General features: G+C 45.7%; 2 protein-coding genes across 4 annotated transcripts in view; one reads left to right on the top strand and one right to left on the bottom strand.

The window, feature by feature from the left end:
• The first annotated feature begins 9317 nt into the window (after positions 1-9317).
• LOC117026902 (tubulin beta-2A chain) lies at positions 9318-13288 on the top strand. Its single transcript, XM_033114147.1, has 4 exons — positions 9318-9475; positions 10750-10858; positions 11205-11315; positions 12032-13288. Exons 1-4 carry the CDS (start codon positions 9419-9421, stop codon positions 13090-13092), a joined length of 1338 nt encoding a protein of 445 aa, XP_032970038.1. The 5' UTR covers positions 9318-9418; the 3' UTR covers positions 13093-13288.
• Positions 13289-13690: 402 nt separating this feature from the next.
• BPHL (biphenyl hydrolase like) overlaps positions 13691-25129 on the bottom strand; it is a 37322-nt gene continuing 25883 nt past the window's right edge. For all 3 annotated transcript variants that reach the window (XM_033114148.1, XM_033114149.1, XM_033114150.1), the window contains 2 exons: positions 23213-23336; positions 13691-14089 (listed from right to left, as the gene is read on the bottom strand). In XM_033114148.1, coding sequence (XP_032970039.1) covers positions 14002-14089; positions 23213-23336 — 212 coding nt within the window. In that variant the 3' untranslated portion in view covers positions 13691-14001. The remainder of the gene's footprint in view (positions 14090-23212; positions 23337-25129) is intronic.

The following is a 25129-nucleotide window of genomic DNA, read 5'->3' on the forward strand; positions in this document are numbered from 1 at the left end:
TGTGAGCATGGTGCCCTTTCCCCAGTATAGGCCCTGACAGTGTCTGAGCTCACTCTGAAGATAAAGTGTCCTTGCCCACAATCCACAAGCTAGCAGCAGAGGGAAAGAATGGGTGAGATGGTTCTTGGCAGCTCCACAAAGAACCAGGTCAGCTTTATAGGAGTCACCAGTATGATGAGGCTGCGCAGAAGCCTCAGAACCGCATTCATTATAGTTCTCAGTTAAGAACAACCCTACTACGAGTGAGAAGGGAAGGGATTGAAATATACAAATTGCCAGTTATACAAACAGTCACACGGATGTGCAGTCGATGGGGAATATAGTCAATAATGCTATAATAATGATGTATGGCGTCAGATAGGTACTAGACTTATAGGGGTGATCATTTCGTTAGTTTTATAAGTGTCTAATCACTATGACCACTATGTTGTACACTTGAAACTAATATAATATTGGATGTCAACTGTAACTGAAAAAAAGTTTCTTTAAAGAAAAAGGAAAAAAAAAAGTATAACTTGATTAGTTTTGAATCCTGTGCTTCCCCAGATTATGAAGGACCCAAATCCTGTTTCACGGGGGGATGTAGGGGCCCAGGAAGGGACTGGAAATGTTTAGCTGGTATAGCTATCTGAAAAGTGTGGAGAAGACAGACATCAGCTAAGGGGCCAAACCAGGACCGATAGCTAAATGGCAGGTGTAAGGAGACGTGGAGAAACTTTCTTCCGAACATGTTTGTGGCCCGCGCTGTTGGTACCCACCTATGTTCCTTTGACCCTCATTCTTCCCAGATTCCCTACTGCATGTCCTACCTGTAACACCCCTTTGGAAGGAGAACCCATTCAAGGACAGGCTGTAGGCGGATAGTCCAGCTTCCTAACTCCGGCTGCTTCCTGGGATCAGCTCCCTAAAAAACTTCCACTCAATCCTTGTCTCAGATTTGCTTCTGGGGTCTGATGTAGACACTCACCAAAGAGGAGATGGTATAGTAGTTTTCTATTGTTGTGTAACAAGTTACCACAAACTCAGTGGCTTAAAACATCATAATCGTCTAACAGTTTCCATGGTCAAGAGTCTGGTGTGGTGGGTCCTCTGCTCAGGGCCTCACAAGGCTGACCACCCTGAGCTGCTCCATCTGGAGTACAGGGCCCTCTTCCACGCCCCTCAGGCAGTTGGCAGAATCCAGCTCCCTGCAGACGCAGGTCTGCGGTCCGTTTGGTTGCTGGCTGTTGACCAGAGGCTGTCCTCTGCTCCTAGAGACTGCCTGCCATTACCTGCCACATGGCCCTCTCCACCAATGGCAGCTGCCCCTTCAAAGCCAGCAGGAGGGTATCTCTACTGCTTCAAAACACTGACCTTCTCTTCTGCTACCAGCTGAAGAAAATTCTCTGCTTTAAAGGGGCTCATGTGATTTGGGAAGGTCCACCTGAATTATCTCCCTATTTTAAGGTCAACTGATTTGGGACCTTACTGACTTCAGTAAAATCCCTTCACTGCACCTCGATTAGTGTTTGATTGAACAACTGGGAAAAGGTGTGTGCACTCCAGAGCCAGATGACTCTTGGGGCTGTCTTAGAATTTTGACAACCACCAGTGGGCAGTTTGGAGAAAAGAAAGATGTTCTTTGGAACATCTTGTTCATAGAGTAAGTGACTTTTCTGCTTCCTGGTAGTATGGCCTTGGGCAAGCATTTTAATCTCTCTGAGCCTTAGCTTCTTTTTCCAGAAAATGGTGGTCATTGTACTTACTTCAGAAGGTTATTATGAGGATTAAATGGAATACTTTATGAAAACTACTTGTCACATGATGTAAACATTATGTAAACTACTTGGCGCTGCCAAGAGCATTCTAGTAAGGAAGGTGTTCAAGGAAGGGCTACATGACTTCTTGTCAGGAACTCTACAAGGGGAAACCAAGACAGATTCATTTAGGAGTATCTGTTAATTTTTAGAATATATGATTTTCAGGTCCCTTTTGATCACAGAAGTCTATGGCTGTATGTGAATATTCTTGGAAGAGTTAATAAACTTACTTATCAGAATAAGGCCTTAATTGATTAGTATTAAATTATTTCCTTGGTACAGATTTTCATAAGAGGTTGGAATCTGTGTGCTCAAATTGGGGGAAGAGTAGCAAGAGGTGGGAAAAAGAATCTAAAAGGAAGCTTAACCACCCTTACAATTTCACTTAGGTTAAGTTCCAATTTAGTGAGTTCAATTTGCAACTGTAGCTACAATGAAAATTTCTGTCTTAGTCTGGCTCATAGTAGCAACCTAAGATTTCCTGAGGCAGTCCTGCAGGGCAGAGACATTCCCTTCTAACTTACTGCTGACATGTGCTTCCTAGTTTTCTTGTCTTGCTCTTTCATCACTTCCGTTTAGCCCAGATCTAAGATTGGACAGCAGCTTCTGATCCTGGCATTAATTTCTGGTCAGACTTGATAGCTCATTTGTTGACTCAGCTCCAGATCTTGTTGGGCCTCCGTCCTCCCTTACTCTTCCCGCACCCAACCTATGGACAGTCTCAGTCTCTGCATGATGTTCAGCTTCATTTCCCCAGTGTCAGTATTGGCATCTCATCCAGATCTATTTACCTCATTAATTACAAAATTATCCAACCTTAGAAGTCATCTGTGAATTAGCACAATATACAAGTATTCCATGAAAACAAAAATTTGACTTTGAAACACCCAGTACAAAGAAATGTTTGATTGTACATTGCTTCTCTATCCTATAATTCACCCAAAGGCCTACCTCCCCCCTCTTCCCTCAACAAATGTACAGCAACAAAGCTGTCCTTGGCCAGTGCGCCCCCTGTTGGCCAGTGAGGGGAGATGACTGACCCAAGACCTCACCACCTCCTTGATTTTCTTCAAGGTAACTGTCCACACACCTGCTCCTCCCTTTCCTGTTTCAACATTCACAGCTCTGTTAAACCTCTTTCACATGATGCCTTTCTAACGTATTTGTCTCGATAGTCTTTAATCTCTTTCTTCTAGTCATCAAAAAAATTCTAATTATTTCTTTATGTCCACAAAAATGATACTAACAGTGAGTGATGGATGAAGCAAGTTTAAGAGCTTTGTCGGTCCAAGGCACTCTTAGTTTTGGAGGCACCATGCCACATCATATCAAAAATATTTTCATTTCTATTTTGTAAAATTTTTACATTAATTATAATTTATGTTATGATGTAAAAGTTAAGTTGCATTTGACTAGTAGACGTGATGTGCTCTATAGATATGTAATCAAACATTTATTAATTTTACTATTGCAGTTTTCTTTTCATATTTTGCAATTATCACCCCACTCCCCTACTCCAGCACCCCATCTAAATATCTTAGGTCTTGAAAACTAGATGCTTATTAGTGCCTAATGGTAAAATTGACCTTTCTGATAAGATTACAACAGTGGAAGTAACAAATATTCCTTCTAATTAAGAGAAACAAAAGACTATTGGCAGCGTGTTACATAAGTATCAGACATACGAGTGTTGAACAACATTTGGTATAACCATATAATAAATTTTACAAAATCAATCCACCACATATTTGAAATGATGCCTATTACTATGTTTGTACTACATGAAAATAAGGCATAAATAATAATTGATAATAAATAAGTAATAGTGTTTGTATACAAATTGAGTATTTCTGGGATTTAGTCAGAAACAAAAGAAGAAACCATGAATAAGAAACAATTTGGGGGTTTCTCTGAGGACTCCTGGCTGCACAACTGAGGAGGCCTTGGGAGATTGGATTTTTCCCGAGTTTAAAATAAAAGGCACTTAATATTTTGAGCACATTTTCCCCCTAGGTATTTTATGAGTTTGGTGGTGGTTGGTTTGGTTGTTGCTCCCACTGCAAAGACTATTCTTGAGAAAGCTGTATAGACCATGTTGTTGGTGGGGTGGGGGAAGCCGGAGAGATTTCTATATTACAGGCTTAAACGTTGGCAGTTTGGAAGGGGCACAGATTAAGGCATGGAACGCCTTCCAGGAGAGCAGAGCTGGGGGAGGGGCAGTGACAGAAGAGAGGAGGGCTGCAACAGCAGGACCAGGACACCCCAGGTGGCAGCTTCTCCCTCCCCCCTCCCCCCACAGCACCAACTTGCTCTAAGCCTCTCCCAGCACATGATCAGCAGAAGCCAGAATTATTAGGTTCTGCACAGCCTAACTAGCTTTCTCACCATGGGGAGGAAAATGTTGACGTCAACCTTTCCGTAATTGCTCTTTGCCTTGAAAGTGAAACAGGACAAAACTTGAGCTCTGGAGCTACTCAGAAAATGACCAGCATCTTTTCTGCACCCGGCTTGGCCCCATGGAAGTCAGCATGCTTAGCCCACCAAAATTCTTTGGCAACTCAGATTTTGTCATGAAAAAGCCTGTTTTCAGAAAATAGGCAGCGAGGGAGTCAGAACATTGGAAAGTGACAGGAAAAGGTTCTCTTGGGTTCCAGGCCTCCTCCAGGAGCTGGTCCAGTCCTGGGGGTGCTCGGGCTCAGAATCATCCTCAAGGCATGGGGACCCCATTGACCCACAGACCCTAGAGGGTTTGGGTGAGACAAAGAGCATGGTGCCTCAGCTCACTGCTTGAGTTGTGCTGCTTGTTTGTTTCTACAATAGCACCTTTCCTTGCTGTGGACAACCTCAAGGACTAGGGGTCAGGATTATAATACAGAGGTGTGTACACAATGTTATGGGCACAAAGGAGGGAGCATCACAGAGAAAGTGACATTAGAGTTGAGCCCTGATTTATGAAGATGTCCTGGGGGGAGGGAGGGAGGGAGGGAGGGAAGGAAAGGAGGAAGGAAGAAGGAAATTGTAATACTGATTATAATAACTAAAATTTATATAACACAGTGAGTCAGGCGGTATTCTAAGTGCTTTCACATATTAATTTATTCAATTTTTGTAATAACCCTAGGAGGTAGGTACTATTATTATTCCCACTTTACACATGAGACAATTGAAGCACAGAGAGGTTAAGTAACTTGCCCTAGGTCACACAGCTAATAAGTGGCAGAGTCAGGATTTGTATCTATTCTGCACAGGGCCTGTGCTCTGAACCACTCAGGGAATGTGGGGGTGGGCTGAATCAGAGTGTGGGGGGGAATTCATTCCAGTCATGTGAACAGCCTTGACCATGTGAAGCAGAGAGTCTGCGCAGAATTCAGCATGGCCCAGATACTCTAGATCAGGGGTGTCCAAACTGTGGCCCATGATCCATTGTTAATTGGCCCCCAGCAAATTCCAAAAATATATTTCGTTTACTTAAATAAACCATGTGAGGCAATACGTACTTCACCTCGAGTGAGTGGCCCGGCTGTTTGTGTATTTTACCGCATGTGGCCCTTGGTGAAAAACGTTGAAAAAAGTTTGGACACCCCTGCTCTAGATTATGGGGACAATGGTAGCAGTTCAGAGAAGTTTAAATATATTTGAAAATTTGTGAGATTATGTCTGATTTAAATCATGGCATAAGAAAATGTAGTATTTTTCCATTCTTAATATCAAAGACAAAAATAATTGAACTTATGTTAAAAAGAAACAAAAACACCTAAAAAAACCCACGAAAAGAAAAAAAGGAAGATAGTGGCATCAAACATGAATAGTGAAAAAAATACATTTAGAGAAGAATGGAAAGATATATTTTTATGTTCTTTAGTATTTTCTAAATTTGTAATCAGAAAATATATACATATAAAATAAATGTTCTTAGCACAATAAAATATACATGTATACAAGTGTATGTGTATATTATACTCACACACATATATTTTCAATTTTTAAAGGTCCAAATTGAGAGTTCTAGTAAAAATAACACAAACTAGACATGAAACATTCCAGAAGGTGGCTGAAAAACATTACTATATATTTACTCCAAATTATTATTGTCTGGTGCAAAAATGCATAAACTTTGGTAGAGCTGACATTTTCAAAGTAAATTAAATTGGGGTTGAGACTGTTTATAGTTTAGGCAGCACTATAAACTGCCTAAAGGAAGTACCTTAAATGCTGTAAGCAAAATTCCTCCATCTTCACAAAGAGATGTTTTATTAAAAGCCTGAAAATGTGTGTTCACAGTCAAAGGAGCGCAGGGCTGTTTTAGATGAGATTCATGGGAAAGAGAAACTGGGGTTCTTCATCCCCTCAGCCTTTTCTGAGAGCACAGTCATGTCGGATGTGAGACTGTTCTAGAATAGTTGAGACAATTTTATTGCTGGGATGGTTCTTGGGTTTTCATTATTCTGCAGGGGGTCCTCAAAATTTCAGGACCCCCAACCAGATCTATTTCAACTAGCTCATATCTGTCATTTTAGAGATGGGATCAATTAACAGTGATTATCACCATAATACCACATGCTCAGAGGGCACTTTCACTAGAACCCTCTCACTGAAAGAAGGCGAGGAGGAAGGGCAGGCAGAGAGAAGGGTAAGATCCTGAGACATTTTGTAAAAGGCACTGCTGAGCCTCCTACGGGAGTCACACCTTCCCTCTCCAGTCTGAATTCTGTCATCATCACCCCAAAGTGCCTTCTGGGTAAGGGTGGCTCAACCATTGTTGGTGACATCAGTTCCAAAGCAGGACATGACATGTGGCAGTAGAATGTTGGCTCCCTTCCCCATCACTCTGCCCAACAGAAATGGAGAAAGGGAGAGTAGAGGGGACCACCTTCCCCCCAAAGCTCACAGAAGCCCATCCCAGGGAAAGAGAGGATCAGCTGGCCCCATTTCCTCCTGCTATTATCTGCCTGGATGCTGTGTGACAGCCTGGTAGCTGGAATGCCCACGTGGTGGAGGGAGCAGGAGCTCACAGTCTTGGATGAGTCACTCTAGGTTGGGCAGGCATTATTTAAAAATCAGCTTGTGTGCTTCTCTGATTATACACTAACAGACACCAGGGGCAGGTGGTGGGGGAGGAGCGGGCAAACAAGTAAACAGGCTGGGGTGTGTATGGGGTGGCAGGAGGAGGCAGGCTTGGGAAGAACATTTGTTGCCAGTAGTCCACAGAGCAGGGAGTCCTCAGGTGGCTGGGCTGGCTGTAATAAATGTTGTCACTTATTGACTGCACGTACACTAAAGGTCCAGTTCACAGACACTGTCTCTTCATGATGTAATAAAAACAGATTTCCATATTTCAGAGATGGTAATAGAAGCTCTGAGAAGTTAGGTGACTTACTTAACAACCCAACCAGGAGGCAGCAGAGTGGGCATACTCCAGGAGGGTATGTGTATATTATACTCTCGTCCTCCAAAGGTAGGGAAATGGCCACCTGCTAGAGTCCCCATGTCCCCAACAATCCCTTCCAGGTCTCATCCTCTGCTCGTCTTTGGCCCAAAATTCCCACCATGAATGAAACATCAAAGGCTAACAGGCAATTATCTCCAGAATATCTTTGTGGAACTGTGTAATCAGTGAACTTACCTGGAGCAGGGCCATTCTATGGAGAGGTTCCGGAAGACTCCAGCTGGCTATGAAGAGCCAAGATGTGGGAGTTGGTGATAAAGGTGAGGAGCAGGTGGAGGCCCAGCCCTAGGAACGTGGGAACAACACCAGTGGGCTGGGCTGTCCCCGGGGCCCCAGCTGCGTGGGGAGGGGACAGAGGAGGAGAAAGTCTAGGAGACCTATCCCACCCTGAGAGGAGGCCCCAGGTGCCTGCTTGTGTGCTGGGGGATCCTACAGGACCAGCTTCCTAAAGCAGGAGTGATAAAGCCATGATTTTGCCCTTCCACTTCTGACATATGCCCACTATTAACATGACAAATAGGCTTAGTATTTATCATAGCATCACCTTGGGTTTTATGGGGTCTTTGTGCTCCATACACTTGACCCACTTTCATATAGACCTTGTCATTTCCTACTCACAAAGCTGGCTGCGGGGTACCTATAATTATCATCATTTTATAGCTGGAGAAACTGGCCCCAGAGAGGAAAAGGAGGATATGCTGGGAAACAGAAGCAGTCCCGGGTGCCTGCTCACCTAGCCCACTGTTAAGATCGTCTTGGAGAAGAATTAGGTTTGAGTCTTACCTCACCCCAACTAAGCCTTTAAAACTCACCTGGCCTTGCTCTTTGTGCAAGATCTAGGTGCCTGCACTTACTGGCTTTGTGGCCAGTCAACTCTTTCCGCCTCCTTTCCCAGCTGTGAATTGGGACAGTAATAACGTTTGCTCTAGAACAGTGCTGTTCACTAGGTAATTAAAAATTTTCTAGCAGTCTAAAAGACATTAAAAAAGTTAAAAGAAACAAGTGAAATTAATTTAAAAAATATATCCAAGATATTATTCTGATATGTAATGATATGTGAACAAGTTACAAAATCAGTAATGGAGTAATTCACATTTCTTAGTGATCCATGGAATCCTCTGAGTATTTTACACTGAAAGCATATCTCAATTCAGACTACACGCATTTCAACTGTTCCATAGTCACAGGCGACTGACTGGTGCTGACAGACCTGGACTGCCAGCTCTATAAGGATGCTGTGAGAATGAGTTGATACAATGTGTGTAAGGCACACGTATTTTGGCTGACGCGTGGCTATTATATTCACATTCATCCCCCCTCCCTGACACACAGGCACGCAGAATTTTCCACATGTAAGTGGCTTTTACGTGGACCCCAAACCCAAAACAGGTATGAGACAAATCCAGCGCCGAGTCCCTTTCCCTAGCCGCTCCCAAACCAACCATCTTCCTCACATATAGAAGCGAAAAGCCGCCACCCTGCCATCCTAGCTTTCCCTGAAGACAGCTTCCTGCCCATCAGTTCTCACCGGGGAACCCCCGCTCCTCCCCATCTGACGCCCCACCCGGTGTTCATACTCGTCTCGAATTCCCATCCGGAATAGAAAGAGAAGGAAGCTGGGAATCCAGGACCCTAACCAGGATGCAGGAAACCTTAGTGAACAGCTGTAGTAGACCCCACTGAAAATTCTGGGCTCCCTACTCCAAAAGGGTGCTCGATGCCTCTCGCCCCCACCCCGGGAGGCGAGGACCCTGTTTGGAAGCAGCGTCTCCCCTGGTCCCTGGACCCAGGTCTCCAGCCCCTTTAAGGGGATCCAGAGTGGACGCGGTGGGGTGGGATGCGACATTCCTGTGCACGGTCGGGTGCCTGGCTTGGGTCGGAGGCCGCGGGATGCCGGGGCTGGACGCCCTCCGCCGTCCCAGCGGGCGCGGCGACCGGCCGGAACGCCCCCGCACCTCGCACCGCGCCCCGGCTCCCTCTCGCGGTGCCGCAGTCCCGGGCGCACCGCCCCCCTCAGCTCCGCCCGCCATTACGTCACCGCGGGCCGGGAGGGTCAGTCAGTATAAAAAGAGGAGCTGATGGGCGGTGACAAGTCTCAGACCAGAGTGTGCCGGTCCGCGCCGCGCGCACAGTTTCGAGGGCCAGCGCCTCCACCCGCTCTGCAGCCGGCACCATGCGCGAGATCGTGCACATCCAGGCGGGCCAGTGCGGTAACCAGATCGGCGCCAAGGTGGGCGCGCCCGGGGAAGGGTCCGGGAGGGGGCGGCGGACCCCGAGGCTGCGGGCCGGGACCGGGGGTAAGGGGCGGCGGCGGTGGCAGGCCCGCTTGGGTGGCGCATTCTTCGCGCGGCAGCCGGGCGGGGCCCAGAAACCCACACAACCTGCCACGATGAGCGCAGCGACGCAGCTGTATATGCCTTTAATCAAGGCCCTTTGAAAGTTCGTAGTGAACCAACCCTTCTGCGGTATGTAGTGGGCATTTCTCTGGGTATATTAGCCCATGAAATTTGGATAGAGACTGCGGTCATATTAATACACTGGCCTCACGTGGAAATTAATTTGGATATTTTTGTCTATAGTTTGAATGAAAAAAATGCAGTGTCATTGAGGTGACAGATGTTACAGAGACTACCCCTTCCTTGGACTACAAAACAAAGATGTTAGATAATTTCTCTAATAAGAGCACCACCCAGACGTGGTATATAATATAATTCCAGTCTGGCTTCCTGTCGGCCAGGCAGCAGGTGAAAGCTGCAATTGCAACCGGGGCTGCAATTACTGACAGCAGTATGCGAAGCTGGAGCAGGCATGGTGCATGGGTGTGGGCCGGCATCCGAACAAGGACATGGTCTCTGTCAGAACAGCCATATTGCCCACCCCGACCTCCCCACTCGCTTCTCTGCTGCAAATTCACAATGGAGTCTGCGCCCTCACCAAGGCTAGCTCCATTCACTGCCCCAGTCGTACTCCCAGGCTTCTGCCTGTCCTTATCCCTCGCCATCCCCTGCTGTGTGTGCTCAGTGGCCAGAGGCAAGTGTGGATGTCAGTGGTATAAAACTGCACTGCGTGGAGAGCTAGCTGGGGTTTGTGCCAGAAGACTCTGATTCCTAAGGCAGCCAGAGGGGGAGATCCACCTGGTCCTCAGTCCTGCCGGGACCCATCCATCAGCTGGGATGCGGCAGCATCAGCCCTGCCTGGGGGTGACAGCCTCCCCAGCATCCATGGCTTCCCCAGAAGGAGAAGGCCACCCTTCTCCGTCAGTGCCCCTCCCAGCTTTTCAATTGTTGCCATAATATGGCCGCTGCTCTGCGGATTTCCAAGCCCCTCAGCAGCAGCTGCTGGAGGAAGAGAGGCGCACAGCTATCTGGTCTGTCTAGCACTCTTTAACTGTCTGACCACGATGGCCACTCTTCCAAGGACACAAGAGGAAGAAGTGGGCCATTCTTTCTGATATTTAGGATGCTAGGCCATCACGTGATTTTTTCTCTTTTTTTTAATTTCCAGTTTTGGGAGGTCATCAGTGATGAACATGGGATTGACCCCACTGGCAGTTACCATGGAGACAGTGATTTGCAGCTGGAGAGAATCAATGTGTACTACAATGAAGCTGCTGGTGATTATTTGCATATGGTTTGCTTTCCAATCAGTCTTGCTTTCCATACTGTGGCAGGTGCAATGTACTAGAAACACGCAAATGACAAAGAAATGCTTCTTTCATACGTTTTAAATGTCAACTGCTAAAAAATCCACTCTGTGGTTCCTCAGGACTCCTGCATGTTCGCCATGACTAAGCATGCACATTATCTCCTTTTTAAAGCAGAAAAGCTCCCCTATTCTCCTACTTTGGTCTCACGTGCTGGAACTTTCTCTAATGAATCCTGCTGTGAAAGACGCATAGAGTATTATCTAGTCTGCTTCCTTTGCCAACCGCAGGTCTAAGTCCAGCTTTGTTCCCGCAGGAAACAAATACGTACCACGGGCCATCCTTGTGGATCTGGAACCAGGCACGATGGACTCAGTCAGGTCTGGACCATTCGGCCAGATCTTCAGGCCCGACAACTTCGTGTTTGGTATGTAGTCGTGATCATTGGGGACTGGCTCAGAGAGTCTTCTTCCTAAACACCGTGGAAACCTGGGTTCTTGGGGCTGAACGCCAAGGTGGACACTGCGGGTGACCACAGACAGCCCTGAGTCCTGACCTAACTCCTCCTTGTCCACGGGCAGTAACTCTAGACAGCTCTAAGAACAGTGTCAGCCTGCAGAGGGCTGCTGTAGCCCTCCTACTACAGAGCAGTCTGTGAAGGGGAAAGAATAAAGGGAAGAAAAAAAGCTTCAAATGAGTTCATAGGCAACTGGTAATTTCAGAGGACTGGTGACAACAGGTAACCACTTCAAGAAGCAAAGGCCAAAGGCACAGTTTATGACCGGAAGTGAGACAACTGCTTAGGGCCCGTGTTCTCCTCTGATCTCGCTGTGCCTTCGCCCTTGCCTGTCAGTTGGACCTAATTTAAGTATTTACAGAATGTCTCTGTTCTTAACTGAAAAGCAGTTGGGATTTGTTAAGCCATCTTCTTGTTCAATTAATAATTTCATTTGAACTCAACCTGCTTATTTTATTATGATCTCTTGTGTTTTTGAGGTCACTGATACAGGATATTTATCTGTAGGTGAGAAAAGGTATCTAAAAGAGTAGAATCTCCAATTCCAAGATTGGTCCAGAGTCAAAATGACAGAATTTGGAATTCCTTATGCTTTGGTGTATAATATTCTCCTTTCCCTCTGGCAGGCCAGAGCGGGGCGGGGAACAACTGGGCAAAGGGCCACTACACGGAGGGAGCTGAACTGGTAGACTCAGTCCTGGACGTGGTGAGGAAGGAGTCAGAGAGCTGTGACTGCCTGCAGGGCTTCCAGCTGACCCACTCGCTGGGGGGCGGCACGGGGTCCGGGATGGGCACACTGCTCATCAGCAAGATCCGGGAAGAGTATCCCGACCGCATCATGAACACCTTCAGCGTGATGCCCTCGCCCAAGGTGTCCGACACGGTGGTGGAGCCCTACAACGCCACCCTCTCCGTCCACCAGCTGGTAGAAAACACAGATGAAACGTACTCGATCGACAACGAGGCGCTGTACGACATCTGCTTCCGCACCCTGAAACTGACCACCCCCACGTACGGAGACCTCAACCACCTGGTGTCGGCCACCATGAGCGGGGTCACCACCTGCCTGCGCTTCCCGGGCCAGCTGAACGCAGACCTGCGCAAGCTGGCCGTGAACATGGTGCCCTTCCCGCGCCTGCACTTCTTCATGCCCGGCTTCGCCCCGCTCACCAGCCGGGGCAGCCAGCAGTACCGCGCCCTGACGGTGCCCGAGCTCACCCAGCAGATGTTCGACTCCAAGAACATGATGGCCGCCTGCGACCCCCGCCATGGCCGCTACCTGACGGTGGCCGCCATCTTCCGGGGCCGCATGTCCATGAAGGAGGTGGACGAACAGATGCTCAACGTGCAGAACAAGAACAGCAGCTACTTCGTGGAGTGGATCCCCAACAACGTGAAGACGGCCGTGTGCGACATCCCGCCGCGCGGCCTGAAGATGTCGGCCACCTTCATCGGCAACAGCACGGCCATCCAGGAGCTGTTCAAGCGCATCTCGGAGCAGTTCACGGCCATGTTCCGGCGCAAGGCCTTCCTGCACTGGTACACGGGCGAGGGCATGGACGAGATGGAGTTCACCGAGGCCGAGAGCAACATGAACGACCTGGTGTCCGAGTACCAGCAGTACCAGGACGCCACTGCCGACGAACAGGGGGAGTTCGAGGAGGAGGAGGGCGAGGATGAGGCTTGAGAACTTTTCAAATACATCGTGCATCTTCAGTAAACTTCTGTTGTCCTCAGTCAAGCATGGTCTATTTGTATACTATGGTGCTCAGTTTTGCCTCTGTCAGAAATTCACACCATTGATGTAATAGTGTGGAACTCCTCTAAAAATTACAGTATTGTCTAAGATATCTATACTAATTAAAAAGCATGTGTTCAAAACCGCTTGTCTCTTTATTCTTCCACTAAATACTTATGGACTCTCTTTCTGGGTTTAGGAATTTTTAATAGAATTTCTAAACGTTTTAATTAATACTCTTTCTGCTGGTTTTGTGGAGAGATAAAAAGACATTTTTTTTCATCTTCACTGCCCCAAAGTATTTAAGTAAAGGAATCCAGTAAATGTAAGGGAGTGAGTAGAGATTTAAGGATAAAGCAAACCTTCCTTTTGCTGTAGTTAGAGCAACCCTGTGAAAATGTAGAATTGAGGACCTTCTATATCTTTACTTCCCTTTGAACAATGTGATAAATACAAATAAAAAGAACAGTGAATGCTTGTGCCTCTCAGATAAAAGTTGTATTATCAATTCAAGGTGCCCTGAAACAGCAGTCATGAACACTACGAATGCTTCATCTAAGATTTATTTGCAAATAAAGGAAATCACGATAGGAATTTACTTTTTAAGACAATGGTAGAAATTCACAGCTTAATGTTAAAAAATCAGATTTAATTTTCTTAGCTATTAAAGGTTGAGAATGTTTTTAGTATGTCATCGTTCATATTGCATTAGCATCAGTTACAGGGAGGAGTAGAAAGCCTAGAAGGCAGGAGACCAGAGGTGTGACACGGGGATGGATTTCAAAGGCAACAACAGCCCTACGCTAAAGAATCACCAGGTCACATGAATCACCAGGTCATATGTTCTCGGAGACATTTTCATTGTAAAAAGTCTTCTGCTAATTTGTTGAATTCATTCGCAAAACGTAAATGCAGGTTGTGCTTGCCTTCTGGCATCAGATGCAACCTAAAAAGAAAAACTTATGATTAGCATGCCGTTTAAAACCTCTTCCCCTCCCTAACATTTCATGAAAATCTCAAGTGAAAACCGGCCACATTTTTTTTTCCTGACTATTATTGGGGAGAAAATATAAGGTACATAGTATAGACTTTCTGTGAATATAGACTTGACCGAAAGCCTCCCGGAGTTTACTTGTATGAGTACCCTGGAGGTTGACTTGACAGTAACAGAACACACACACAGATGGTTGTTTAACTGTAAACCTGATTGACTGGGGGATACAATTTGGTGGTTACCTAAAAAAAAATCCATTTTAACAAGGTTAATTTTAAGAGGTTGGAAAGATGATGAAATACAAACAGTCCAGAATCCATTGATTGGAACAGGTGAGTTTCTTGGGGCATCTGTAGTGGGAAAACCCAAATCAATGCAGCTACCTGTTCAAGGTTCCAAATCACGGTTATGTTTGGAGGATTGAATAACTAAATACAAGCCACTAGACCAGGGTGAAGAAGTGTTCCTTAGGACTGTGAGGGCGGCAGAAGCCTGCATCAGTAACCCTTTGTTCACTGTCCTCATAAGGCTTCTTCCTTTCAAGAGGGTTTTGGTCAAACGTGACTAGTTTGCAATTTCTTTAATAAAGGCAGCCTTCTCTGAGTTCTGCATTTTATTTACTGGCTATAAAAATGCAGAAATAAAAGTTTTAAACGAAGCTTCTAGGACATAAGTGCAAGTTTGAGCTGTTTTGTCCACAATGACAATTGGACATTAAAAGCACTATATCGGGGCAAAATGCCAGTTATGGCATTACCTAATTCTCTGATCTTTCACCACCTGGGGGCGGAGAGCTCTGAGGACCTCAGTTAGCAGCAGTAAGGAGGATTTGTGGGGAAAGGGTGCTGGGGGACAGAGCTGTCCTTGGATGGTGTCAGACCTCTTGCAACTCAAGCACATGGGGATGGGGGTGGGGGTACTGAGGTAATCAAGGTAATCTACTTGAGAGGAGGGTGTATTATTGGCATCTTTCTGAGGCTCTTGGGAAAGTCAATAATGCCATTTATAGTAACTAGAATATTTCAAATTCAATTTTAATGCTGTTCAGAAAAGAAGGGCATGCTATACCATCCCCAAAGATGGGTTGCCAGTTGCCCTACACAAGGAACAGGGCGGAACAGGGCTTGTCGGATGCTCAAGGCCTGTTTTTTTGTTTTTTTTTAAAGATTTTTTGGGGGAAGAGGAACAGGACTTTATTGGGGAACAGTGTGTACTCCCAGGACTTTTTTTCCAAGTCAAGTTGTCCTTTCAGTCTTAGTTGTGGATAGCGCAGCTCAGCTCCAGGTCCAATTGCCATTGCTAGTTGCAGGGGGCGCAGCCCACCATCCCTTGCGGGAGTCCAACTGTCAACCTTGTGGTTGAGAGCCTGTGCTCCAACCAACTGAGCCATCCAGGAGGCAGCTCAGCTCAAGGTGCTGTGTTCAATCTTAGTTGCAGGGGGCGGAGCCCACCATCCCTTGCAGGACTCGAGGAGTTGAACTGGCAACCTTGTGGTTGAGAGCCCACTGGCCCATGTGGGAATGGAACCGGCAGCCTTCGGAGTTAGGAGAATGGAGCTCTAACCCCCTGAGCCACCAGGCTGGCCCCAAGGCCTGTTTTTAAGAGGCAGAAAGAACAAACTGCTGAAAGGTCATAGAAGGGCACATGTAGACTAAACTGCATGCTCTAATATGCGCTAAGCAGGGATCCCAATCTGCCCATCTTGCAAGGCCTCCTTTGTGGATAGCCACGCTGGATATCACGTGCCCCACCCCATTTCTATGATTGGTTCAGATTCCCGATAAGGAGGGAGAAACACCATCTGACAATTCCTCATTTTTAGCCTCAGTGTTGACTGCACTCCTCCTATAGTAATCTCTAGGTCTGAAATAAAAACTAGGCCTCCTTCATTAAAAATATGGGAAACCTGTTCTGAGGCATCTACATTCAGAACTGCACTGAATTATGATGGATGGACAGAAGGATGAGCGCATGAAGAAAATTGCTCTTCTCCTTGGTAACTTTTGGGGGTCATTTGAAGGTCACTATACTTAAAGCCTATTGTGTGTTCATCTTTTGGAACAGTACCACACTAGACTATATAGCTGTCAAAGTAATGTAGTAACTCTATAGCTGACCTAGATTCTCACCCAAGTAACAAGGATCTAATCGCATGCCCCATGGAGAGTGGTTTTCAAACAATCACATTTCCCAGGAACATTAGTAGGAATCGGCCCCCAATGCCAAACACACGGTTCAACTGGAAATGAAGGTGCCTCCGAGAGGGTCAATGAAAGTTCCTATTTGCCAGGGCAGGCTCCTCTTTGCATCTGGAACCTTTAGAAAAAGGGATGTGATTCTAGATCTTTTGACAAATTAAAAAGTCTGACCGCACAGTATAAATTCAGTGGTCACTTAACTTGTGTTTGATAGAGTCCTTCTAGGATCTCACTATCTATGGACAAGGTAGTGAAGGAGAAATTATTTTACGTTCCTTTCCTCAGTCTAACCTCCAGCTTTTCAAATAAGCTCTGAGAGCCACAGAAAGGAGCAAGGCCCTAAGCAATGTGCTGTAGCATTTTTCCTCCTCTCTGGATGTGACAGAACTCTAAATTATTTACAAACCGATGAAGTTGCTGGTAAATCTGTGAGCATTTTTGTTTTAATTGAAAACCAAAGTAGGCTACTGGTTCTTTGTACCAGCATCTCTTCCATTATGCAAAATGGACAGCAATGTGGCTAATAGGGACATTGTCACTTTCAGGCAGTCCTTTCAAGGCCATCCAAACCTGGTTGCCAATAATAGCCCCTTTTAATTTTTTTAATTCTTTATCCTCTGCTCCTTCAAGAAAGCCCCATCTAAGAAAAAGGGAATGATGGGTGGGTCACAATCTCCTTCCAGTGGTGGTGGTGTTGGGGGAGGGGCCGGACATGATAGGTAGGCTCCCCCCAATCAGCCCAAGAGCTGATCAGGAACTTGGAAACCAGGGTGGGGCAGGCCTCTTATGGAGAAGTTCCTTTTCTCAAGTAGAAGCTTGTCTTAAGCATTAGAAAGAAACAAAACTGCCTCAGAGGCTGCATTTTAGGTAATGCTACAGGTTGGAGTGGACTCCTTGGCTGTCAGGATCTGCTGGATCTATGCTTCCCAGTGGGGGGTGGAGAAGAAAATCTTGCCAAATCTGCTGGGACCTAGTGGAGGCCTTCGGAGTGGACTGGAAGCTTTCTTCTGGTCACAGCAGAATATAACTGAAAGTGGTATCACAGGGTTAAGGCACAGGCTTCACGGAATCAAGCACGTCCAATGTAACCAGTGTGGGATCTGTCTGTTATACCACCGCCCTAAGCTACAGTTCCTCATCTGGAAAATGGGGACAGTAATAGTATGTACCCCACAGGATGGTTCTGGAGATGAACTGAGATAACGCGTGTTAAGGCACACAGCACAGGGTCACCAGGAGCACAGTTAACAGTTAATAAACATTTGCTATTATTTTATTATTCTATTTATATTGCACTTTACAATGTACAAAGTCCTACGAAGGTTCTAATTATGCATATTAATGAAATTCTGATTGAGAGCACAATTTATTTACATTTAGTGGCTAACTCAATCAACTCCAATTGGAAGATTCTTACCTCAAGAGAGATTTTATAGAAGGTCATGGATAAGATTTGTCTAGAAAGGATGCACCGCCACTCTCTCTGAAATACAAAGGACTCAGCTTTGTGAGGACTAGGTTAATCCTGTAAGCCGGCCAGAGTGAGTCTTGAGCTGACTGCTTTCCCTTCAGCTGCAGCAGCAAGCCGGTAGAGGGGAGGAATTAGCAGCAGCGCCTGGGCGGATGAGGGCGTGGCGAGGCAGGGCATATCCCCAAGGCTGGAGGTGGTCTAGAAGTGGAAACTGAGGCAGCCGTCCAATTTTCAGGGTCACCTACCCCCAGAAACCTGGCTCACTTTACTAGAGCTGGAAATGAACCTCTGCGCACAGCATGAAATCTGTCTCCCCTAGGCCAATCCACTTCAGTCCTGCTAGTGCTGTGGCTCCTGCTGGCCCGCCTTGGAGGCTGGGCTCTCACCACAGGTGGCTAGACCTGAAGAGCCCAGAAACTACAGAGACCTTTCCTGCCTTCTGTGATTCAGACAGAGGACACCATCTAGTCCACTACGTGGGTGGTGCAGGCCGCCTGCTGGCACACGTTCCCAGGAGGCCACGACCTCCGTGCAGAGCGGCACGTGCCCGTCACCCTCCCCCATGATGCCGCTTGGTTTAATGTGTCCACTTGACTAGGCCACAGGTGCCCAGATATTTGCTCAAACATAACTCTGGGTATTTCTGTGAGGGTGATTTTGGTTGAGATTGACATTTGAATCAGTAGGCTTGAGTAAAGCAGACTGCCCTCTCCAGTGTGGGTGGGCTGCATCCAATCAGTCGAGGGCCTGCACAGAACTAAAAAGCTGACCCTCCCCTGAGGGAATCAGTAAGACAGGACTCCTCCGGCCTGACTGCCTGTGAGCTGGGATATCAGCTGTTTGATGCCCTCAGACTCAAACTGAAACATCAGCTCTTCCTGGTTCTCAGGAAGACGCAGGAACTACAGTGTCATCTCTCCTGGTCCTCCAGCTTCCTGACTCTGCTCCAGCTTGCTGACCGAGAGCTTGGACTTCTCAGCCTCCACAATCACAAGAGCCAATTCCTTATTCCTTATAGAAAGCAACCCCTGCCCTCCCCCCACCACCAGCCGTGTGTGTGTGTGTGTGTGTGTGTGTGTGTGTGTGTGTGTGTGTGTATCCCATTGGTTGCTCTTCTGGAGAACCCTGACTAATACACCCATACACCTATACTAATATTGGTGCTGAACACTGGGACAGAGGGCAGCTTGCCTCCAACCTACTATAGCTGTACCCTGGCTATGTCCTGGGTTCCCTCATCACCTGTACCCAGACTGGCATTCCATCCACAAAAGTGGCAGCTACTGTGTACTGAGCATTTACTAAGTCTTAAATGTACAAATACTCATTTCTCAAAAAGTACTTTGAGATGATAGCTATTATTACTCCCACTTTACACACAAGAAAGCAGAGGTACAGAAATATATGGACTCTGCTGCAGGTCATAGTGAGGGACAGAGCCAGCAGTCAAACTTCTGTCCAAGTCCCGCCAGTGCCCACCACATTATGAGTGCCACCAGCGTCCCAAAATACTAACTCTGCCCTCCAGACAAAAGTCCCCTGTAGTTGACACTGGTCCCAGGTGCAACTCTGTGCACATGGAATTTGCCCCTTGTTCTTTCCTGCCTGGTCTGGCTCTCTGGCCTCAGCCCCAGAACATGCACTTGGACTCCACACTGTACTTTCTGAGCCTGAGTCACCAGTCAGTGATCCTGGCCATCCACAGACGCTACGCCCTGTGTGCTTCTCTTCCTCTCACATTTTGTCTTCTAACATGTACTAGACTGCATCTTGGGATAGGTGTTGACATGATCGATGGAAGGAAAATTAAATTCACATTCTAACAGCTATAAAAAGGTATAAATAAGGAGCCATGTGGCCTCAGATAGATGAGTAATTGGAGGAGGAGTAGGCAGAATTTGACTTACAACCTGAAGGATGAGTACACTTGGCCAGGCAATGAAAAGAATTCCAGGCAAGGTGCTGGTCATTTGCTGCTGGGTCTAAAATCCACATCTTGACTTCTGCTGGGCCTCTAATTCCTGAGATCTGAGCATCTCCTCAGAGACATACCATTATGGGCTGAACTGCACCCCTCCCCCCAAAATTTATATGTTCAAGTCCTAACCCTCAGTACCTCAGAGGGCGACCTTATTTGGATATAAGTTTTCAAAGGGGTGATTAAGTTAAAATGAGGCCCTTAGGGTGGGCCCCAATGCAGTATGACTGGTGTCCTTATGAGAAGAGGAGGTTAGGACACAGACACACACAGAGGAAAGACCATGTGAGGACACAGGGAGAGGGTGGCCCTCCACAAGCCCAGGAGAGAGGCCTCAGAAGGAACCAACCCTGCCGACACCTTGGTCTCTGACTTCCAGCCTCCAGGACTGTGAGAAAATAAAGCCGCCCAGTCTGTGGTGTTTGTCGTAGCAGCCCTAGCAGACTAACACACATAGTTAAGGACACATATGGCCCAATAAGCTGTGTGGTCACATCCTCTTCTGAGATGGCTGAGCCCCACTGCCTCCCAGGGCTCAGCCACTCCAACCCCAAAAAGTGTGCTGGGTGCCAACATCTGCTCAATGCAGATTCTCTGAAAATGAGCTGGAGATGGCCTCATGGGTGATGCATGCCTGGTAACAGGAGACACCCAACCAGAGGTGGCTGGCTAGATAGGTGGTGAGTGACATCAGTGCTTTTCAGTCTAAGAGGGAGGGCTGGACCCACAAGAGACGCCCAGGGGCTGGGTCAGGACAAGGAGAAGCAAAGGGCAGGATATGCTCCCCGTCACTGTTATAATCAGAGCAGCTCTTATTTTGTTTTATATCTGCGACTTCTGCAGATATAAGACTTTGTTAGGAGGAAGGGTTCAACTGCTTAAAAACAAATTGTAAAACCAGTGAACTTGAATGATCTCTAAAGCCTCTTTGCTTCTAAGAGACTCTGTCCTTCTTCTCCCACAAAGAAAGAAGAGAGACAAATTCGCATGAGCAGGAAGCATGCCTGCTACACAGCCCCATCCTTCATTAATCTCCTGAGCAGACAACGGCATTGGTTTCATACTTGAGATCTATTTGTTGGTAAAATCTTTGAAGGGATAGGCTGTGTCTTTAGTTATAAATGTACTTGGCAAGGTAATGAAACACCAAGTTCATTGGCGCTTGCTTCCCTGTTGTCAAGTGGTGTGGTGTACAGAGTCACAGTATGACTTTGATGCTCAAGGAATACACCTTCCTTTTGTGGGGTCCAAAATAAACCACCCCGTTCCAGGTAAGTTCATGCCCAACATAAAGGGCTGTTTTAGCAAAGGAACGTAGTAGGTGTAAAGTGCAAGCCACTTTAGACAATCATTACTAGCAATACTTTACCTTCAACTGATTTGTTCCAAAGAATACTGCTCTAAGAAAATGACCTTCCGCAAAATATTCTACTGAAACAATTAACATCAGAACAGTAAGGGAATATTTTTCTCCCATATTGATGTATTCTGTTGCTAGGAGATGGGTTTGGAAAAGAATTCCTGCATTCAACTTTCTTGTAGACTGACTTTTATTGAACCTGGCTCTCCAAGCGAACCCATGCATTTACTAAGAAAGTCAGTGTGCAAACACCTGTCATTTCTGAAGCTAGGAAACAATTAACCAGATCAGCAAGTAGGTAATCCAGGCATCTTACCATCATGTTAAAATAAGAGTATGTTTATGAGAGGCAGCTGTCCTGTGGGGGAAAGCATGCTATTAGGAGAAAAATAATCTAGAAAAAACAATCTAGGATTTGTCATTTATTAGCTACGCAACCTTGGATGGTTACTTAGTATCTCTCATCCTTGATTTTCTCATCTGTAAAATGAGGACAATATATTTTTCATAAGTTAGTTGTGAAGTATAATTAGATACTGTATGTAAAATGTATTTTAAAATATAAAATTCTGTATGGATATAGAAATTATACAGGTTTACAGTAATTATACTTTATTGTTGAATAAGAAGCAGGGCCCCTACATTTAAAACTTCTCTGAAAAATGTGTTTGTTAAAATATATTATGGAATAGTAATGCACGATTAGAGAGTAGTGGAACTGTTTTGGAGTCTGCTGCTTTCACTGCTGCATGTGGGAGCCCCCAGGACACGGACAAGCACTCACCACCTGGGCAGTGCTGGCCCACAGCAGGCATCAGAAACTGAGTCATGGAGGGAAAGGAGGAAAGGAGAAGGGTGGGAGGGAGCAAGGAAGAAGGGAGAGAGCGAGTGAAGGAGCAAGGGTTTGCTTAAGCCACTAATAAAGCCAATTTCAGAAGAATTCCACAGAATTTCAGAGACGCGCTAGGTAGTGACAGTAGCTCTGGAATTAACATATAGTCTCTGAACGTGTCAAGGCTCAGTTGGATGTTTATTTTCCAGTATGTTTGTTTAAAAAAAATAAATTAGGTCACTATCTGCTGGTCACACCTCATTTTCTCCTTCAGGATATGCATCCATTAATGGCATATGAAAGAAATACTGAATTTATTTAACTTTGAATTTTCATCTTGATATATAAGCTGGCTACATATTTTGGCTGGCAAAAGCTAGCTCCAGTGTTAGCCAAAATATTTAAAATATCAATTTCTATTCACTCCATAGAAAAATGCACGGGACTGAAGAACAGCATTACTGCTGACATGTCTTACAATGTTCTCTGATGTCCAAAGCTGCTTAGCAGAAACAAGAACACAGAGAACAAGCAACACGTATCTATTTAATCAAGTGAGCCACCAACACGGCTTGACGCATGTTGGTATTTTGTGATTCTGAATAGCAGGTTTCTCATCTGGTGTGTACATATTTAAGGCTGAAATAACACAAAAAGTTTACAATGTAATTTTAAGTGGGAAAAAAGCAAGAGTCAGAGTTGAATACAGAACTTGATTATTTCTATGTTAAAAAATACTGGAAAAAGAAACACAAAAATGCTAATAGCGAGAGAATTTAAATGGGTGGCAAGCAAAAGGCAATTTGTTTTCTTCTTTTGATTTTACAAATTTCCTTTATTGGTAGGTAGTGCTTTTATAATGATAAACTAATCAGAAAATTCCAAAATTACATAAAATTGTTTTAGTTAACAATTGTTTAAGTCCTATCAATAGATCTAAACTGGCAGGAATGTTACAGAACGGAGAACACTCATATTACCACACTGCCTGCACAGCAACAAGTCACTTATCTGAGAATTCCTTTCCTTCTCATTACTGGTTACCCACAAATCAGGGCTACTTGTGCTCCATATTGCCATGGCACCCTAAATACAGTGGTAATACTTATTGACATTGGCAAAAGGGGGGGTATACCCTAAAAACCCCAACCTTCATGTTTCTTTTCCTTACTATAGCTTCTCCCATTTCCTTCCGAAGCCTCGGAGACAGAGTACTGAGGCGGAGACTGGACTTACCGGGACCCTTTCACGTGTTTATGGATGAAGTCGGCATGAAAACGGGGGACCATAGGATCCTTTGCACCATGCACAATTAAGGTGGGGCATTGAACCAAGGGCAGCAAGTGCCGACAGATATTACCTGAAAGACAAGTGCAGGGAAAGTTGGCTTTAACGCGAGCATTCCACAAGGTAAGAGAGCTCAGGTAAGCTGTGATTCTCTTTGGACTCAAGTGTCCCCATCTGGAAAGTGGTTTGGATTAGATGGGGTCTGAGGTGCCTTCCCACTCTAACATTCTTTGGGTTTCCTTTTCTGTGTCTTCCCTGTTTTTCGTTTGTTTGTTTGTTCTTTTAAAGCTCTACTAGTGAACAAGCAGTTTTGCCTGATTTAAATTCATAATTCGTGTAAAACATTAAGGAAAACACTGCCCCCACCCCCAGTTCTTTCTAGTACATAGAGGCAGTTCCCTGTCTGCAAAATGATGGTAGATGTGTGGCATCTGCAGAGTTTTCCTGTGAAATAACGTCTGAAGCGGTCTTTGGGGTCCCAGCTAGCCCTCAAAGCACATATACCTCACAATGAAATTACAATTTACACGCGGTAACCAAGCTTCTCTTCGTCCCTCCTGCCTCCATGACATTCCTGACGGATACTTCTGAGAGATTCTAAGATCCTCACCCCCATCTGTAGCAACATTTCTAAGGCAAACACGGTACCACCTGGGTTCCAGTCCTGTCCTGCATCTCCTTCCTGTGAGGTCTTGGCGGTTCCTTAGGCATTTGGAGCTTCATTCAAACAGGGATTAACCATAGTCCACTGGGGTGGTCACAGGCTAAAAAGAGATGCCATAACTCAGGTTCCTGGCACCCAGCAGGTACTCCATAAAGCCAGCTCCTTCTTCCTCCTCCCTTCCTCTGCCTGTGTCAAGAAGAAAACCTGTAGTTCTGAGAAAGCTGGGAGCCACCAGGGGGTGGGGTTTACACACCTGGCCTCTCCCCTCCCCTTCAGTTGGCGGCTAAATGAGAAGGTGACAGGCTGACCAGGGAAATACTTCTCTAGGGCTCTGGAACTTCCGTGTCCTACCCCGGGGATGATCTGTACCTGCCAATTGTACACTCAGGTGATTGAAGCTAGTGTTACTGAGCACTCACTGATTCAAACTGTTGAATACCCGTGAGACACTTATAGTAGTTACATGTTTCAAGTCATTTAGTATGTACCATTATTTGTAAATCTAGTACTTTTATGAAGCACTTACTCTGTTCTTGGTGCTGTAGAAAAGCTGGACATATATAACCTCATTTAATTCTCATAACACCTTTATGAGGTAGTTATTATATCTCCAGTTCTCAGACAGGAAACTGCAGCTTAGAGAAGCTAAATCTGCCTGAATCCATTCTAACAACAAGCCAAGTAGCAAAGCCAGAACTGACACCCAGGCCTGTCTGACTAATTGCAAATCTGTGCAATTAATCCCTATGCTAATCTGAATATCCATAAACTTGAGTGCACAACCATGGAAAGGGCTCCTGTCAGCTCAATTAGTACAGAAGGGAGATTAGTAGGTTACTAACAATCGTGCTTTAAGATGATTCATACATTGTTAGATCCTCTATATTATGACTTTTTTTTTCACTCCCTTTCTTTTTTTAAAAAAATAGATTTTATTTTTTAGAGTTTTAGGTTTTCAGAAAAATTGAGTGGAAGGTACAGAGATTTCCCGTATGTCCCCTGCCCCCCAACATACATGGCCTCCCCCACTACCAATAACCCCCACCACAGTGGGACATTTTTACAATGGATGAACCTCCACTGACACGTTATCATCCAAAGTCCACAGTTTATCTTAGGGCTCACTCTTGGTCTTGTACAGTCTATGGGTTTAGACAAATGTATAATGGCAGGTATCCAGCATGGTATCACACAGAACATTT

Source organism: Rhinolophus ferrumequinum, chromosome 9, assembly GCF_004115265.2.
Source record: "Rhinolophus ferrumequinum isolate MPI-CBG mRhiFer1 chromosome 9, mRhiFer1_v1.p, whole genome shotgun sequence".
NCBI lineage: Eukaryota > Metazoa > Chordata > Mammalia > Chiroptera > Rhinolophidae > Rhinolophus > Rhinolophus ferrumequinum.